Source organism: Theropithecus gelada, chromosome 19 (assembly GCF_003255815.1).
Source record: "Theropithecus gelada isolate Dixy chromosome 19, Tgel_1.0, whole genome shotgun sequence".
In the NCBI taxonomy this organism is placed as follows: Eukaryota; Metazoa; Chordata; class Mammalia; order Primates; family Cercopithecidae; genus Theropithecus; species Theropithecus gelada.
The window spans coordinates 19,354,393-19,373,804 of record NC_037687.1 but is presented as its reverse complement, the minus strand read 5'-3'; the positions used below and the strand labels follow the sequence as shown (position 1 = coordinate 19,373,804).

Here is a 19,412-nt window from a genome sequence, read left to right as displayed (position 1 = left end):
AAAAAAAAAAAAAAAAAAGAAAATTATTTGATTATCTGGGCGTGGTGGCAGGCGCCTGTAATCCCAGCTTCTCAGGAGGCTGAGGCAGGAGTATTACTTGGACCTGGGAGGCAGAGGTTGCAGTGAGCTGAGATTGCACCACTGTACTCCAGCCTAGATGACGGGGTGCGAGACTCCGTCTCAAAAAAAAAAAAAAGGTGTGTCCCGACCACCTTAGGCACATGTCGTCAGGACTTCCTGAGACTGTCACGGGCACATCCTCAACCTTGGCAAAATAAACCTTCTAAATTAACTGAGACCTGTCACAGATTTTCTGGGTTCACCCCTCAAAGGGTAAAGAGTCATGCAAATTAAGACAAGTGGCACTGGTTCCCTGACCAGGAATCGAACCTGGGCTGAAGTCGTAAAAGCCCATATTAGTCCCTGTACCACAGCGGGGAGTGTAAATTCAATAGGAATCCAAAGCATTTAAAGGACTTTAACAGGGGAGGAGTTTCTACGCTAGAAAGGAGGTTGGCACGAGTTGGGGAGATGTGTCCTGCCTCAGTGAGGCCTTTCTAAAAACAAAACCCATCCCTGGGGTGAGATTGGTGGTAAGGGTGGGAACAAAGGACTCACTGCGGAATCCCGAGGTGATGGGTGACTTTGTAGCTGTCAATATCCTCAGGCCCCATGTCTGCAGGAGCCTCTGCTCAGCGTCCCTGTGACCCAGAGGGGATTCAGGGTGAGGGGACAGAGGTGAGGGGTGTGGAGGCACGAAGTTCCCAGCAGCTGGTCCTGGCCCTGCATCCGAAGGGAGCCCAGGACACTGCAACCAGGACACAGCTGGAGACGGGCGGCCCCACCTCTCTCGAGGGAACAGCCAGACCCGGACCTGCTCACATTTGTCAATGATGTCCCTGCTCCTGCGCGGGCAGGGCAGCTGTAATCCTCTTCCACGTTCATCCTGCGAGACAACATTGTCCAAAGGCCATGCTGCACCCGGGCACTTCAGAGAACACCCAAACCGCTTCCACCCAACTCTGACACACCGCTGGCCAGGTGAACCCCATGCCACCACCACTCAGGGTGAAAAGGGGCCAGACCTAGGGTCCCCATGCCTGCTGGGGTCTCTGGAGTCCCTGCCCCAGCCAGAGGTGGGCTTCTTCCTGAGGATTTGAGAACGGGGGACCTAAACACAGAGGCCTATTGTCCCCAAATGCCCTGAATCAGGCACGCAAGGGAGGAACGGTGTCCATTTGCCGAGGGTGAGGGGCCCATGGTGCGCTATTTCAGACACCTGCAGGCAGACCAGGGTCAGGGACCAGAGAGCTCCATATGCTCAGCCTCCCAGGGTCACGCAGGGACCATGAAGATGCCCAGATTCTTACAGGGAACAAGACACCTCGTGACTGCTCCATTTCACCCCCATCTCCACTCCCTCTGGCCAGCGAAGCCACTTCAAGAATAACACCAACCAAATGGGAGGGTGCTTGGTTTGGGGTCAACGCAGCCTCTCGGCTCATGAAGATGTCTCAGGTGGAGAGACAGTGGATCCCAACTTCTGAGCTGTCAACAGAGGAAGGAGCCTCATGTTCTGGGGTCACTGAGAAAGAACTCTGAGGACTTGGTCCTGGAGAACCCCAGAGGGTCCCTTCCCACGAACATTCAGAACAAAGAAAGGGCGAGGTCTGTAGAGGAACAGACAGAGAGAGGGTCTCGTGGGGAAGAGCCCTAGTGCCCAGTGAAGAGGAACAACGATCATCAGTCTCCAGCCAACCCTCCAGGGCACCTTCATTATCCACAACTGCTCGAGGACAGAGGGCTCCCACCCCACTCCCAGACAAAAGACCCCGTATGTCCAGTGGGTCCCACAGCGACCCCCACTGACTGCACCTGAAGTCTGGGTTGATGAGATCTTCTTTTGCAGGGACCCACCTTAGGGCACAGACCTGGATGAAAGACCACCCCCCACCCCCACCCACAGGGGCTCTTCCAAGGCCGGGCTCTGTCCTATTGCTGTCAAAACTTTTGGAAAGACTTGGGATCTAGGGCATAAGGGGCACCGCGTAAGGCAGTGAGTCCCACACAGCACAGGGCAGGGGTGAGAGCATGGCCCAGGGTCACATCTGGGTCCCTGGACCAGTGACCACCCCTATAACTTAGGACGTCTCACCTGTCGAATGGCTACGCTTGGGGACAGCACCCACCCCCTGGAGTCACCACGAGGATGAACAAGACAACCGTGTGCATGGTCAACACAGAACGAGCGCTGGTGAGTGCCCAGGAATGACCCTCTTTGGCAGCTGCCCAGAGACCAGCATCACCCACCAGGTAGTGACTGTCCCCAAGTCAGCAGGGAAGGAAGAGAGCAGGTCATGCTCCCGAGTCAGATCTGAAAGCTGTTCTGAGATGTGCCTCTCGCCTAGAAAAGAGCCCTACATGTACAACACACACAGACACTGACGTGTCTCTGACTGCTCCATGACACAGAGGCAGGCGGGTAGGCGTTTGGCACGGTAATATTTTGGGGTCACAGCACCCACAAAGGTCCCAGAGTCAGCGTCCTTTGCCCCCTGAACTGTCCACCTGAGTCTGTGTGATGTGTCTGTGCATGTGAGCATCACGTGTGGGTGAACACATGTGTGAGTGCGTGTGTCCCTTCTCAGGCCAGGCCTGGCTGCCCCACTCACATGCACACCCACGTCCTCATCACTGTCACCCCAGGGCCCATGGTCAGCATCAGAGCATCCATGGGTGCTGCTCAGTCTCTGCTGTCTCCACATGGGTCTGTCCTAGGGATGTAGACAGAGTGGGGGCAGAGGACAGAGAACTGGCCCCTCCTTTGAGGGACTCAGGTAGTATGTAAAGTGCTAGGTCTGAGGGGCAGGCCTGGATTCAACTCACCTTCTCACCTCCTCCTCCCAGTAGACCTCCGGGGGGCTGTGACTCAGGGATGGCAGCGAGGAGGCATCAGGGACAAACTGCCTACCTGAGGTCACCCAGCAGCCAACTGACCAGACCCCACTGACCCAGTCCCCGCTGACCAGGTACCACTGGCAAGTTCCCCAAAGACAAGGCCCCCATTGAACCAGGCCTTGGATGACCAAGTCCCTGTTAACCAATCCTCCCTGACCAGCTTCCTTTTTTTTTTTTGACATCTTTTTTTAACTTTTTTTTTTTTCTTTTTTTTTGAGACAGGGTGTCACTCTGTCGCCCAGGCTGGAGTGCAGTGGCACGATCTTGGCTTACTGCAGAGTTGACCTCCTGGGCTCAAACGATTCTCCCACCACAGCCTCCTGAGTAGCTGGGACTATATAGGTGCACATCACCACACCCGGCTACTTTTTGTATTTTTAGTAGAGAGGGGGTTTTGCCATGTTGCCAAGGCTGGTCTAGAACTCCTGAGCTCAAGCGATCCTCCCGCTTGGGCCTCCCAAAGTGCTGGGATTACAGAGATGAGTCACCACTCCCAGCCCCTGACCAGATTCCTAATGACAAGGCCCCCGCTGATCAGACCCCTGACACGCAGTGCCCAAAGTCCTCTACCAGTGCCCCCTGACTCAACCCACAGACCTTCTTCCTGTGGCTGCACCCGCAGGCCAGCCCCTGGGGGTCTTCTCAGGAGAGGGCTCCTCATCCAGGACAGTCAGCCTCAGGCTCCAGGTGTCCCCACAAGACTCTCTGGGTCCGTCTCCAAGGGGACAATGAGGGGTCCTGGCACCAGCTGGACATGTCACCCGTCCCTGTTCCTGAGCCTTGGAGCCAGAGGAACTGAGGGATGTTTGTCAGACCAGGCTCCGCCTTCTGCTGGGCCTCCCAGGGCCCTTCCAGCAGAGCCTGGATCTAGAGACACAGTAGAGGCAGCGTGGTAGCCAGCCCAGGACCCCCCAGGCTGGGCTGAGGACCACATACAGAGACTCTCCCCAGGCAGCCAGGAGACCCTTTGCTAGTTTCACCACACCTGAGCAGATGGGCAGCTGTTCTTCCCACTGGGGCCTAGTGAAGGTGCACGCAGGGAGGGAGCTTTCCACCCCTGCTTCTAAGAAAAATGGCTGGTTCCAGGGCTGGAGCAGAGAAAATACAAGATAAGCTTGAAACATCTTATGTTCATCATCTTATGTTAGGCCAGAAAGTAGGGAAGTGCTCAAAGGAAACCAGTGACAGAGCAAAAACACATTAAGTCAGGCTGACATGACTACCATATCAGGGGGCATTTGAGCAGCAAAATAACATGCTTTCCTTCCCTTCTTCCCTCTTCGTTAGTTTTATTTTGTTTTAGTTCTTTATCCACGTTGAAGGAATGAACAAATAAGAAAGCCATCATTTGGGGCCAGGTGAAGTGGCTCATGCCTGTAATCCCAGAACTTTGGGAGGCAGAGGTGGGGGATCACTTGAGGCCAGGAGTTTGAGACCAGCCTGAGCAACATAGTAAGACCCCATCTCTACAAAAATGAAAAAATTAGCCAGGCGTGGGAGCACGAGCCTGTGGCCCCAGCTACTCAGGAGGCTGAGGTGGGAGGACCGCTTGAGGCGAGGTTGCAATGAGCTACGATCACAGCGCTGCGCTCCAGCCCGAGTGACAGAGGGAGACCCCCTCTCATAAAAAAGAAACAACAAAACAAAAAAAAGAGTGAAAGAGGAAAGAAGAATTGGACGAAGTGGGGAGATTATCTCATACTTTAAAAGGGTAAAACCACTACTGGGCATTTGGCTGAGAATATAAAATGAAGTAGAGACAAGATAAATTATACAGATCACATAACTGATATAATAAATAAATTTATTAAACTCTGTCTTTTCCTTATGTGTTATTAGCATAACTATTATGATAGTTTGACCTGAATTAAAATACAGAGTAGATAGGCATGGCCATGGTGACACAAACAGGCTTATTTTTAGTTGAGAAGAAAGGCAATTCAGCCAGGCGCGGTGGCTCACGCCTGTAATCCCAACACTTTGGGAGGCCGAAGCAGGTGGACTATCTGAGGTCAGGGGTTCAAGACCATCCTGGCCCCTGGCCAACATAGTGAAACCCCATCTCTACTAAAAATACAAAAATTAGCTGGGCATGGTGGTGCGTGGCTGTAATCCCAGCTATTAGGGAGGCTGAGGCACGAGAATCACTTGAACTGGGGAGGTGGAGGTTGCAGTGAGCCGAAATCACAGCACTGCACTCCAGCCTGGGCGACAGAGTGAGACTCCGTCTCAAAAAAAACAAGAAAGGCAACTCAATATTCTGCTGAGACACAATGTTCCATCACATAAAAAGTTAAAGGCTTAGGAATATTATTTTAGCTTTGAGGTATCTGTATTACCACACTTAGACAGAGTTCCTAAATTGGCCAGGCATGGTGGCTCACACCTGTATCCCAGCACATTGGGAGGCCAAGGCACGTGGATCACTTGAGGCCAGGAGTTCAAGACCAGCTTGGGCAACATGGTGAAACCCCATCTCTACTAAAAATGCAAAAATTAGCCAGACGTGGCGGTGCATGCCTGTAATCCCAGCTATTGGGGAGGCTGAGGCAGGAGAATCGCTTGAACTCAAGGTTGCAGTGAGCCGAGATTGCACCACTGCACTCCTGCCTGGGCAACAGAGCAAGACACTGCCTCAAAAAAAAAAAAAAAAAAAAAAAAGTTTTATTTAAAAAATTTTTAAAGAGTTCCTAAATCGGCCAGGCACTATGGCTCATGCCTGTAATCCCAGCACTTTGGGAGGCCTTGGCGGGAGGATCACTTGAGGTCAGGAGTTCGAGATCAACATGGCCAACATAGGGAAACCCCGTCTCTACTAAAAATACAAAAATAAGCCAGGCATGGTGGCGCATGCCTGTGATCCCAGCTACTCAGGAAGCTGAGGCAGCAGAATCGCTTAAACGTGGGAGGTGGAGTTTGTAGTGAGCCGAGATCGTGCCACTGTACTCCAGCCTAGGCAACAAAGTGAAACTCTGCCTAAAAAAAGAGAGAGAGAGAGGGAGAGATAAATTGGTGAGGAGGGCATGACCAGCAGTTCAGTAATGGCAGAGAAAAAAACAGACAGGGAAAAGGACTAAAGTTGGAGAGCTAACTTTACCTCACTCTAAGAGCTGGCTAACCTCACTCTAAGTCTCGGCTCAGGCGTGATCTCAGAGCGTGACCCTGTCTCAAAAAATAACAAAAATAAAATATCAATGCCTAGTATAGGATGAATATTTGTGTGTGTGTGTGAGACAGGGTCTTGATCCGTCACCCAGGCTGCAGTGCAGTGGCACGATCATGGCTCACTGCAGCCTCAACCTCCCAGCCTCAAGTGATCCTCCTGCCTCTGCCTCCTGCGTATCTGGGACTACAGGTGTGCGCCACCACACTCAACTGATTTTTTTATTTTTTTGTAGAGACAGGGTCTCAGAATGTTGGCCTGGGCTGGTCTCAAACTCCTGACCTCAAGCGATCCTCCTGCCTCAGCCTCCCAAAGTACTGGGATTACAAACGTGAACCACCATGCCCAGCAAAATTGATAACTTTTGTGTTTCAAAGGACACCATCAAAAAAGAGAGAACACCTTTTGGGATCCTTGTGCACTGTTGGTGGGAATGAAAAGTGCTATGGCTGCTAGGAAAAAAGAGTATGGCCATTCCTTATATAAATAATAAATACGAAGTAATCATATGATCCAGGAAGTCCGCTTCTGAGCATACCTTAAAAAACCTAAAGCAGCAACTCACATATTTGTTCACCCATGTTCACAGGCATATGATTTACCACAGCCAAAGGTGGAAGCAACCTAAGTGTCCATGAAAGAATAAATAAGGCCGGGGGAGGTGGCTCATGCCTGTAACCCCAGCGCTTTGGGGGACCAAGGTGGGCAGATCTCTTGACCCTAGGAGTTTGAGATCAGCCTGGGCAACATGGTGAAACCCCACCTCTGCTAAAAGTACAAAAATTAGCTGGGCATAGTGGCACACGCCTGTAACCCCCGCTACTCGGGAGGCTGAGCCGTGAGGATCGCTTGAGCCCAGGAGGTGGAGTGCAGTGAGCCGAGATCGCGCCATTGCACTCCAGTGAAGCGACAGAGCAAGACTCTGTCTCAAAAATAAATAAATAAATAAATAAATAAATGGATAAATAGATCCAGAAATGTGATATCTACGTACAATAGGATATAATTCGGCATTAAAAAGAAATAAATTGGGGACATGTGCAGTGGCTCATGCTCCCAGCACTTTGAGAAGCCAAAGAGGGCGGATCACCTGAGGTCAGGAGTTCCAGACCAGCCTGGCCAACATGGTGAAACTCCATCTCTACTAAAATACAAAAATTAGCCGGAGTAGTGGTGGGCACCTGTAATTCCAGCTACTCAGAAAGCTGAGGTAGGAGAATCGCTTGAACCTGGGAGGCAGAGGTTGCCATGGCTGAGCACCACTGCACTCCAGCCTGGGCAACAAGAGCGAAACTCCATCTCCAAAGAAGAAAAAAAGTAAATTGGCCAGTGGCAGTGGCTCACACCTGTAATCCCAGCACTTTCAGAGGTTGAGGCAGGAGGATCGCTTGAACCTAGGAGTTCGAGACCAGCCTGGGCAACATAAGGAGACGTACATCTCTACAAAAAATTAAAAAATTAAAACAATTAATTAGCCACGCTTGGTGGTGTGTGCCTGTGGTCCCAGATACTTAGGAGGCTCAGGTTGGAGGCTTACTTGAGTCCAGGAGTTGAAGACTGCAGTGAGCAATGATCACGCCACTGCACTTCAGCCTGGGCCACAGAGCAAAAGCCTGTCTTTTAAGAAAAAAAGAAGAGGTAAATTCTAACACATACGACAAGGTGAAGCTCGAGGACATTACACTAAGTGAAATAAACACGTCAGAAAAGGACAAATACTTTATGATGCCATTTACATGAGATACCCCCAGTCAAATTCACGAATTCAGACAGTAGAATGGAGGTTGCAAAAGACCTTGAGGGAAGGGGTGCACGGGGAGTTGTGCAACGAGACAGGTATCAGGGTTGCAAGATGAAAACAATTCTGGAAATTGGCTTCACAATCTGAATGTATTTTAACAGTACTGAAGAGAACACTTAAAATGGATGGGAGGCAAAGAATACATTCGGCTTAAATGCAAACGTCCTGGCAGGGACAAACCGGACTGAAGCCAGGCCAGTTCAACCACGCCCCTTCCTGCTCCCTTGTCACTCAGTGACAAAGAGGCGGGGCCATTGGATCTGTCCAATCAGGACCTCAGCTGAAAAGATTGGGGGGTGGGGTGGCCACGCTGCGCATGCGCAGTGCGGACGTCGCCATTCCTGGCCCATGGCAAGATTGCGTTTCACCTGCTTCTGAGGGCGAAGGTGGCTCTGGCGCATCCTTTGTCGCGCCGTGACCTGCAGCTACTGACAGATCCATAGGGAGGACACCGGGACTTCCCGGACTCTGGGAAATGGTGAGTGTGCGGGGCCAGTGTCCGAGGGGAGGTTTCTGGTTAGAACTGTCTGTGGCCGAGGCCGGGGACCTCCTTGCAGTCAACTCCGGGGTCTGCAGACCCGGGGGCCACCACGGGCGCAGTTAGGTCCTCGGTCCTCTCCGTGGGGGCTGGACCGGCAGCCGGGAGCCCCAGCGTCCTATCCCATCCCCGCGGGGCGACCTCGGCCCCCGGCCCTGGAACCCCTCTGTGGGCAGCTCCGCACCCGCAGCCCCGCATCTCCCCAGATTGTTCGGTGACTGCGGGAGGGTCCTGGGGAGATCCCATCTCTGTCTGTGGGGTTTGTGCGTTTAAGAATCCACTTGGCTGGAAACCTTACGAAGAATCCACGGGTGCGTTTCCTCACTTGTGATAACCGAAGCCTGGGGAGGTCCTTGCTGCCGGGGTCAGGAGGACAAGAGGAGCTCCCAGAGGTTCCTGTGACTGCTCAAAAGCCCCAGCTCTCATCACCAGGGACTGACCCCCCTCTAGTGCTCCCAGCACTCAAGCCTGGGGGTGTTTTTGACCTTCTGAATGTGGGCTTTCTTTTCGAACTGGGAGGACGGAGACTCCTTATCATAACTGATCAGAAAGTTTGTGTTTCTTGCCTTTGGACTCCTTGATCAAACATTAATTCTAGCCACCCTTCATTCTAGTTTCCTTTCGCTCTGGGTAATTTTGTTCCCTTGCGTGAATGTGTGCGATTTTTAGTTTCTTTGGTTTCTGGATGAAATTTATCGTGAGCTTGTTCAGGTTTTTAAAATTGTCTTGTTCGTGTTTCTTTATCCGCGTGGTTTCTACCCAAGAGATTTATCCTATGTTGCAGTGCCATGATGATGGAAAATCTCTGTATGTCATTTCTTCCATATAAGTGGTAGGCCTTTTTTTGTTTTGTTTTGTTTTTTGAGACGGAGTCCCGCTCTGTCGCCCAGGCTGGAGTGCAGTGGCGCGATCTCGGCTCACTGCAAGCTCCGCCTCCCGGGTTCACGCCATTCTCCTGCCTCAGCCTCCCGAGTAGCTGGGACTACAGGTGCCCGCCACCACGCCCGGCTAATTTTTTGTATTTTTAGTAGAGACAAGATTTCACCCTGTTAGCCAGGATGATCTCGATCTCCTGACCTTGTGATCCGCCCGCCTCAGCCTCCCAAAGTGCTGGGATTACAGGCGTGAGCCACTGCGCCCGGCTAAGTGGTAAGCTTTGAGATTTGTGAGAGTGATGTTTATGACATACACCACTTTGATACATTCCGATTGTAAGTGTACGTTGTGATTTTTCTTTCCTCGTGTGGTTTTAATAGGTCAGTGTGTTTTTCTCTGAGCAATTATCCAGTGGAAGGTTCCTAAGTCTAGAGTCATTGTGGGAATTTTTTGTTTGTTTGTTTTTGTTTTTGTTTTTGTTTTTGTTTTGAGACGGAGTCTTGCTTTGTCGCCCAGGCTGGAGTGCAGTGGCGCAATCTCGGCTCACTGCAAGCTCCGCCTCCCGGGTTCACACCATTCTCCTGCCTCCGCCTCTGAGTAGCTGGGACTACAGGCGCGCACCACCACGCCCGGCTAATTTTTTTTTTATATTTTTAGTAGAGATGGGGTTTCACCATGTTAGCCAGGATGGTCTCGATCTCCTGACTTCGTGATCCGCCCGCCTCGGCCTCCCAAAGTGCTGGGATTACAGGCGTGAGCCACCGCACCCGGCCTGTTTTTGTTTTTTTGAGATGGAGTCTCACTCTGTCGCCCAGGCTGGAGTGCAATGGTGTGATCATGGTTCACTGCAACCTCTGCCTCCCTGGTTCAAGCAATTCTCCTGCTTCAGCCTCCCGAATAGCTGGGATTACAGGCGCCTGCCACCACGCCCGGCTAATTCTTGTATTTTTTAGCAGAGATGGGGTTTCACCATGTTGGGCAGGCTGGTCTTGAACTCCTGACCTCAGTTGATCTTCCTGCCTCAGCCTCCCAAAGTGCTGGGATTACAGGCATGAGCCACTGCACCCGGCTGATTGTGGGCATTTTTTTGATGCTGATATGTCAGTAATCTAGTTTGGGTACCATACCCTGAAAGGTGTAATATATAGTTTTTCAGAATTGGAATACTAATTATTTTTGTATAAAATAATCATCAGTAAGTAATGGTTTTCCTAAGGTGGTTATTTGTAGATCATATCTTTTATCTGTCAGTGTACTTGGGTCAAAAGCTAGTAGTGAGTCTCCTCATCTTAATTCAAGTAGGCTTAATATACATTACCTTGAATCTTCACATCCTGATGGTTTGGATGTATCCAGTTGAGCTATAGCTGCTTTATGATCTGCCAGTGGTTTGTAAATAGTTTTCCTGATTGTATTGGGTTTCTTATGTTATTCCAAGTCTGAGTTAGTAAAGTACTTCGCTTAGTACATTGGGTTTGCAGTCTTTCACCATCAAGTTTCTTAATATAAATAGATTGGTTTTTAAGATGCCTACCTTGTAATCAATATTGTAATTAAACACCTTTTGATATTCTGTGAGGTAATTTATATGAGTCATCATTGATTGTATTTCATTAAGTGTCTGTGAGATAGAGGAGAGTATGGAAGTGGTTGTTGACATGTGGGAGTTAAGTTTGTGTTTAAAATCAAACCCTGCTCTTAAGAAATAAAACTGTGGGCTGGGCACAGTGGGTCACGCCTGTAATCCCAGTACTTTTAGGAGGCCGAGGCGGGCAGATCACCTGAGGTCAGGAGTTCAAGGCCACCCTGACCAACATAGCAAATCCGTCTCTACTAAAAATACAAAAAAAAAACATTAGCCGGGCGTGGTGCCGCACACCTGTAATCTCAGCTACTCGGGAGGTTGAGGCAGGAGAATTAGAATTGCTTGAACCCAGGAGGCAGAGGTTGCAATGAGCTGAGATAACATCACTGTACTCCACCCTTGAGACTGTCTCGAAAAAAAAATTAAATAAATAAATAAAGGTAATTTGCATATATTGTAGCCAACTTTGCCATCCAATGTGAATTTAGCATGTGTTGTATTATGTCAAATTCTGAATGGTGCTGTGTCTGTTCATTCAGTTTGATTTGTAAAGCTTGTTGATCTAGGTACGTGTAGCCATTTTAGTAAATTATATTGAAAAATGGGTGAGGGTAAGGTTTTTCACCTGTAGGATGATGAAATATAGTTCTAATATATGTTAAGGTGGAAGCATATTAATGTTGGTTGCCCCTTAAAGTACATGTCTCATTGAGTGGTGTTGACTCTGTACATTTTTTTTTGTAAGTTTCTCAGTTGCGGTGTTTAACTGGTACCCTTGAAAACAAGTATATTTAAGACAACTCTGTCTACATAATCTTTTGTTGTTTTAGCATGTGTTTCAGAAGTCGTGTGTGTAGGCCAGGCGTGGTGGCTCATGCCTATAATCCCAGCACTTTGAGAAACCAAGGTGAGTGAATCACCTGTGTCAGGAGTTCGAGACCAGCCTGGCCAACATGGCGAAACTCCGTCTCTATTGAAAATACAAAAAATTAGCTGGATGTGGTGGCAGGCGCCTGTAATTCCAGCTACTTAGGAGGCTGAGGCAGGAGAATTGCTTCAACCCAGGAGGTGGAGGTTGCAGCCAGCCGAGATTGCATCATTGCACTCTAGCCTGGATGACAGAGCAAGACTCTGTCTCAAAAAAAAAAAAAAAAAAAAAAATTGTGTGTGTAAAGTGATCAGGATCAGTTAAGGTTATTGGGTGGGCCAGGCACAATGGCTCACACCTGTAATCCCAGCACTTTGGGAGGTCGAGGCAGGTGGATCTTGAGGTCAGGAGTTCCAGACCAGCCTGGCTAACATGGTAAAACCCTGTCTCTACTAAAAAATACAAAAATTAGCTGGGTGTGGTGGCAGGTGCCTGTAATCCTAGCTACTCGGGAGGCTGAGGCAGGAGAATCACTTGAACCCAGGAGGCGGAGGTTGCGGCAAGCGGAGATCACGCAACTGTACTCCAGCCTGGGCGACAGAGCAAGACTCTGCCTCGTTGGGGGGATAGAAAGATTATTGAGTGTAATCTGTTTCCAGTCTAATTCTACTAGTGAGGATTTTTTTAGTTCTGTCAAAAAATTGTGGTTCTGTCAAATAAGTTTGACTTTTGGCATGATTATAGCAAGGTTGGGGAAGGCAAAATTTCCCAAAAGTGGAAAGTTAGAGAATCATTTTAGTATGTCTTATCCTCTTCTATTATATATCACAGTCCAATGGGTATCCCAGTGGCATTGGTATTTTTTCCCATGGAGGTCTGAAAGTTGGGTATATGTAATATGAATGGTTGGTGTGATAGCTGTGTCTGGTGTTGTACCATCTTTTAGATCTGCTTTGTAATCATAATCTTTACTTCCTTCAAGTCTGGGTTGGAACCAGAATTCATACCAAGTATCAACAAATGACTTGTAGGAGTATATATCATATTTATGCTTGTCATGTTAGTTCTTCTAGTATACTTTTGTTGTTGTTGTTGTTGTTGTTGTTTGGTTGTTTTTTTTTTTTGAGATGGAGTTTTGCTCTTTCGCAGTCTGGAGTGCAGTGGCTCGATCTCGGCTCACTGCAACCTCGCCTTCCAGTTTCAAGCAATTCTCCTGCCTCCTGAGCAGTTGGGATTACAGGTGCCTGCCACCACACCCAGCTAACTTTTGTATTTTTAGTAGAGTTGAGATTTCACCATGTTGGCCAGGCTGGTCTCAAACTCCTGACCTTGTGATCCACCCACTACAGCCTCTCAAAGTGCTGGGATTACAGGCAAGAGCCACCATGCCCGGCCTCAGTGTATGGTTTGACTGTGGTACTTGGATTGGTGTTGGGTCTGACAGATGGCTTTTATCTAATGATCTGTTTTGTTTTGTTTTGTTTGTGTTTTTTTTTGAGACGCAGTCTCACTGTGTTGCCCAGGCTGGAGTGCAGTGGCGTGATCTCGGATCACTGCAACCTCCACCTCCTGGGTTCAGGCGATTCTCCTGCCTCAGCCTTCCAAGTAGCTGGGATTATAGGCATGAGCCACCATGCCGGCTAATTTTTGTATTTTTAGTAGAGACGGAGTTTCACCATGATGGCCAGGCTGGGTAATGGTCTGTTTTGATTGGCATGTCTGTTTCTGTGGCATTTTTCTATGTATTATGGGTGCTGTCCATTAGTTTGAGATGTTATTGAATGCTTGATTGTAGCTACATACATTGGCTGAGTTGCATTTATGTGGTCTTCTAAGGGGTATTTGGGAATACATGCCAAGCATCTATAAAAATACATTGATTGGATGTGTGTGTAGAAACTCTTTAGGCATTCGTTTCAAATGGTCTGAGACTACATATTATTAGTCCCTTGATTTTTCTAGCAGTTGTTCAAAAAATAATATATTTTCATCAAGTACATGTTGTAGGGTGTGTTCTGGTAATCCTGTGATTTTAGGTATGAGTTGGTATTGTTGGATATCTATGTATTCGAGGCTCAGGAATTTTTATGGTGGCTTTAGAAGGAGTGGTAGGAACAGAAGTAGTAGTAGTAGTTGTTGTTGTATCTGTTATATCCCTTTTATATTCTAAAATATTTTAGGCTGCATGCATTGCCTCACACTTATAATCCCAGCACTTTGGGAAGTTGAGGCAGGAGGATGGCTTGAGACCAGCAACATAGGGAGACCCCATCGCTACTTAAAAAAAAAATTTAACTATTTTAGTCCATTTGTGTCAATCCTATGTTTTATATTAATTATTGGATATGTAATATGTATCTGATTAAACATAACACTGTAACAACTAAGATATAACAGTACTCGGCCTTGAGGTTCCAAGATTAAGCTGAATAGGAACAGCTCCAGTCTACAGCTCCCAGCGTGAGCAACACAGAAGATTTCTGTGTTTCCAACTGAGGTGATTTCTGCATTTCCAACTGAGGTACTGGGTTCATCTCACTGGGGTTTGTTAGACAGTGGGTGCCACCCACAGAGCAGGGCGGGGCGTCGCCTCACCCGGGAAGCACAAGGGGTTGGGATATTCCCTTTCCTAGCCAAAGGAAGCCATGACAGACGGTATCTGAAAAATCAGGACTCTCCCACCCTAATACTGCACTTTTCCAACAGTCTTAGCAAATGGCACACCAGGAGATTATATCCCGCGCCTGGCTCGGAGGGTCCCATGCCCACAGAGCCTCACTCACTGCTAGCACAGAAGTCTAAGATTGAACTGCAAGGTGGCAGCGAGGCTGGGGGAGGTGCGTCCACCATTGCTGAGGCTTGAGTAAGTAAACAAAGCGGCTGGGAAGCTAGAACTGGGTGGAGCCCACTGCAGCTCAAGGAGGCCTGCCTGCCTCTGTAGACTCCACCTCTGGGGGCAGGGCATAGCCGAACAAAAGGCAGCAGAAATTTCCCTGTCTGACAGCTTTGAAGAGAGTAGTGGTTCTCTCAACACAGAGTTTGAGATCTGAGAATGGACAGAGTGCCTCCTCAAGTGGGTCCCGGACCCCCAAGTAGCCTAACTGGGAGAGACCTCCCAGTAGGGGCTGACTGACACCTCATACAGCCAGGTGTCCCTCTGAGATGAAGCTTCCAGAGGAAGGATCAGGCAACAACATTTGCCATTCTTCAATATTTGCTGTTCTGCAGCCTCTGCTGGTGATAGGCAGGCAAACCGGGTTTCCAACAGACCTGCAGCTGAGCATCCTCCAACAGACCTGCAGCAAACTCCAACAGACCTGCAGCTGAGGATCCTGACTGTTAGAAGGAAAACTAACAAACAGAAAGGACATCCACACCAAAACCCCATCTGTATGTCACCATCATCAAAGACCAAAGGTAGATAAAACCACGAAGATGGGGAGAAACTAGAGCAGAAAAGCTGAAAATTCTAAAAATCAGAGCACCTCTTCTTCTCCAAAGGAACGCGGCTCCTCGCCAGCAACGGAACAAAGCTGGACGGAGAATGACTTTGACGAGTTGAGAGAAGAAGGCTTCAGACGATCAGTAATAACAGACTTCTCTGAGATAAAGGAGGATGTTCAAACCCATCACAAGGAAGCTAAAAACCTTGAAAAAAGATTAGACAAATGGCTAACTAGAATAAACAGTGTAGAGAAGACCTTAAATGACCTGATGGAGCTGAAAATCATGGCACGAGAACCACGTGATGCATGCACAAGCTTCAGTAGCTGATTTGATCAAGTGGAAGAAAGCATATCAGTGATTGAAGATCAAATGAATGAAATGAAGTGAGAAGAGAAGTTTAGAGAAAAAAGAGTAAAAAGAAATGAACAAAGCCTCCAAGAAATATGGGACTATGTGAAAAGACCAAATCTACGTCTGATTGGTGTACCTGAAAGTGACAGGGAGAATGGAACCAAGTTCGAAAATACTCTTCAGGATGTTATGCAGGAGAACTTCCCCAACCTAGCAAGGCAGGTCAACATTCAAATTCAGGAAATACAGAGAACGCCACAAAGATACTCCTCAAGAAGAGCAACTCCAAGACACATAACTGTCAGATTCACCAAAGTTAAAATGAAGGAAAAAATGTTAAGGGCAGCCAGGGAGAAATGTCAGGTTACCCACAAAGGGAAGCCCGTCAGACTAACAGTAGATCTCTTGGCAGAAACTCTCCTAGCCAGAAGAGAATGGGGGCCAATCTTCAACATTCTTTAAAAAAAGAATTTTCAACCCAGAATTTCATATCCAGCCAAACTGAGCTTCATAAGTGAAAGAGAAATAAAATCCTTTACAGACAAACAAATGCTGAGAGATTTTATCACCACCAGGCCGCCTTACAAGAGCTCCTGAAGGAAGCACTAAACATGGAAAGGAACAAACGGTACCAGTCACTGCAAACACATGCCAAATTGTAAAGACCGTTGATGCTAGGAAGAAACTGCATCAACTAACGAGCAAAATAACCAGCTAACATCATAATGACAGGGTCAAATTCACACATAACAATATTAACCTTAAATGTATATGGCCTAATTGCTGCAATTAAAAGACAGACTGGCAAATTGGATAAAGAGTCAAGACCCATCAGTGTGCTGTATTCAGGAGACCCATCTCACGTGCAGAGACACATATAGGCTCAAAATAAAGGGATGGAGGAAGATCTACCAAGCAAATGGAAAGCAAACAAAAGCAGGGGTTACAATCCTAGTCTCTGATAAAACAGACTTTAAACTAACAAAGATCAAAAGAGACAAAGAAGGCCATTATATAATGGTAAAGGGATCAATTCAACAAGAAGAGTTAACTATCCTAAGTATATATGCACCCAATATAGGAACACCCAGATTCATAAAGCAAGCCCTTAGAGACCTACAAAGAGACTTAGACTCCCAGACAATAATAATGGGAGACTTTAACACCCCGCTGTCAGCATTAGACAGATCAACGAGACAGAAAGTTAAGAAGGATATCCAGGAATTGAACTCAGCTCTGCACCAAGCAGACCTAATAGACATCTACAGAACTCTCCACCCCAAATCAACAGAATAGACATTCTTCTTAGGACCACATCACACTTATTCCAAAATTGACCACATAGTTGGAAGTAAAGCACTCCTCAGCAAATGTAAAAGAACAGAAATTATAACAAACTGTCTCTCAGACCACAGTGCAATCAAACTAGAAGTCAGGATTAAGAAACTCACTCAAAACCGCTCAACTACATGGAAACTGAACAACCTGCTCCTGAACGACTATGGGTACATAATGAAATGAAGGCAGAAATAAAGATGTTCTTTGAAACCAATGAGAGCAAAGACACAGCATACCAGAATCTCTGGGACACATTTAAAGCACTGTGTAGAGGGAAATTTTTTTTTTTTTTTTTTTGAGACGGAGTCTCGCTGTGTCTCCCAGGCTGGAGTGCAGTGGCGTGATCTCGGCTCACTGCAAGCTCCGCCTCCCGGGTTCACGCCATTCTCCCGCCTCAGCCTCCCAAGTAGCTGAGACTACAGGCGCCCGCCACCACGCCCGGCTAGTTTTTTGTATTTTTAGTAGAGACGGGGTTTCACCATGTTAGCCAGGATAGTCTCGATCTCCTGACCTCGTGATCCACCCGCCTCGGCCTCCCAAAGTGCTGGGATTACAGGCTTGAGCCACCGTGCCCGGCCAGCTGATTTTTTTTTTTTTTTTTTGAGACAGAGTCTGGCTCTGTCACCCAGGCTGGAGTGCAGTGGCCGGATCTCAGCTCACTGCAAGCTCCGCCTCCCGGGTTCATGCCATTCTCCTGCCTCAGCCTCCCGAGTAGCTGGGACTACAGGCGCCCGTCACCTCGCCCGGCTAATTTTTTGTATTTTTTTAGTAGAGACGGGGTTTCACCATGTTAGCCAGGATGGTCTCGATCGATGGTCTCGATCTCCGTCTCAGAAAAAAAAAAAAAAGGATGAGTTCATGTCCTTTTTAGTGACATGGATGAAGCTGAGCTCATTCTGAGCAAACTATCGCAAGGACAAAAAACCAGACTCCACATGTTCTCACTCATAGTTGGGAAATGAACAATGAGAACACTTGGACATAGGGTGGGAAACATCACACACCAGGGCCTGTCATGGGGGTGGAGGGAGGCGGCAGGGATAGCATTAGGAAATATACCTAATGTAAATGATGAATTAACGGGTGCAGCACACCAACATGATACATGTATACATATGTAACAAACCTGCACGTTGTGCACATGTACCCTAGAACTTAAAGTATAATTAAAAAAAGATAATAACAGTGCTCAATGGGTAAGTTTCATCCTAAACTCTTCCTTAAGCAGCATAGTAGAGAGCTGTTACTAGCAGCAGTATGCATCAAGCGAAATATGTGTTTTCTCCTCTCTCATTAAGCAGTTAAGCAATACAACTTATATAACAGGTTAGTAGCCAAGCCAGACCACCACAGCCCTTGGAGTCTGCAGGTTCACCTAAGCCTCCAATGGTTCCTAATGCTGCATTTAGTTCACAAATGTAAGGAATAGAAACCTGGCTGTGGCACCTAGGTTCTACCAGGTCTGGTCTGACATCCATTCTGAGCCTGATCGCCCAGTCTGCTTCAACTAAGTTAATCAAGTAAATCTGATGCAATGGTTCCAAAGTCTCTAGGTGGCAAAGACAAGTCTCAAGATGAAAAGGAAGGTGAATTAGGTGAGGCATAGGAGAACTTAGAGAGGCTAAAGGTGATCTTGGAGAAACTAAGTCTCCATGCTGAGAGTGCACTGTTGCTGTCAGTCTGCAAACTATTAATCAGATACTGTGTTTGGCAAGCAGATGGTGCAATTTGTCGTTTGTCTGCAGTGATGTGTGTGCTTTGTGTTACCCTGGTTTATCTGGTTGGAATTTAAGTAATAATAAGATAGTAAAGTCACTCTGATGACTAGTAGAGGTGAATGAGAAAGGCAGTAAGACCAGCCGAGAAGCTACACAAATTTGTAGCCAGGTTGTTGTTCTTTTTTTTTTTTTTTTTGAGATTGAGTCTTGCTCTGTTGCCTAGGCTGGAGTGCAAGGGCTCACTGCAGCCTCTGCTCATTGCAGCCTCCGCCTCCTGGGTTCAAGCGATTCTCCTGCCTCAGCCTCCCTGATAGCTGGGATTACAGGTGCCTGCCACCATACCCGGCTAATTTTTGTATTTTTCAGTAAAGACAGGGTTTCACCATGTTGGTCAGGCTGGTCTTAAACTCCTGACCTCAGGTGATCCACCCACCTCGGCCTCCCAAAGTGCTAGGATTACAGGCATGAGCCACTACACCCAGCCCAGGTTGTTGTTCTTAAGCAAGTAAACTTGTTATTCCAGTGATGGCTACAGGTGATGTTGAAGCTAAAAATACTAGGTAAGTGGCAAGTAAAACTGGATTGAAGTGCACCTTCAATTATTCTTATGGAAACACTGATGCAATCAGTGACTTGAAGAAAACAATGTAGTGCTACTGTTGTAGAAGGTGTAATAAATCTAGGTCTAGTGAAAATTTGGAGAAAAGTTGGAGATTTTGCATAATTCTTTTTTTTTTTTTTTTTTTTTTTTTTTTTTTTTTTTTTTTTT

At 47.6% G+C, this 19,412-nt stretch overlaps 1 protein-coding gene across 1 annotated transcript in view; it reads left to right on the top strand.

Moving 5' to 3' along the window:
* Window positions 1-8,187: 8,187 nt before the first annotated feature.
* ZNF14 (zinc finger protein 14) overlaps window positions 8,188-19,412 on the top strand; it is a 19,929-nt gene continuing 8,704 nt past the window's right edge. The window contains exon 1 of the mRNA XM_025367620.1: window positions 8,188-8,400. Within this exon, the coding sequence (XP_025223405.1) occupies window positions 8,398-8,400 (3 nt within the window). The 5' untranslated portion in view covers window positions 8,188-8,397. The remainder of the gene's footprint in view (window positions 8,401-19,412) is intronic.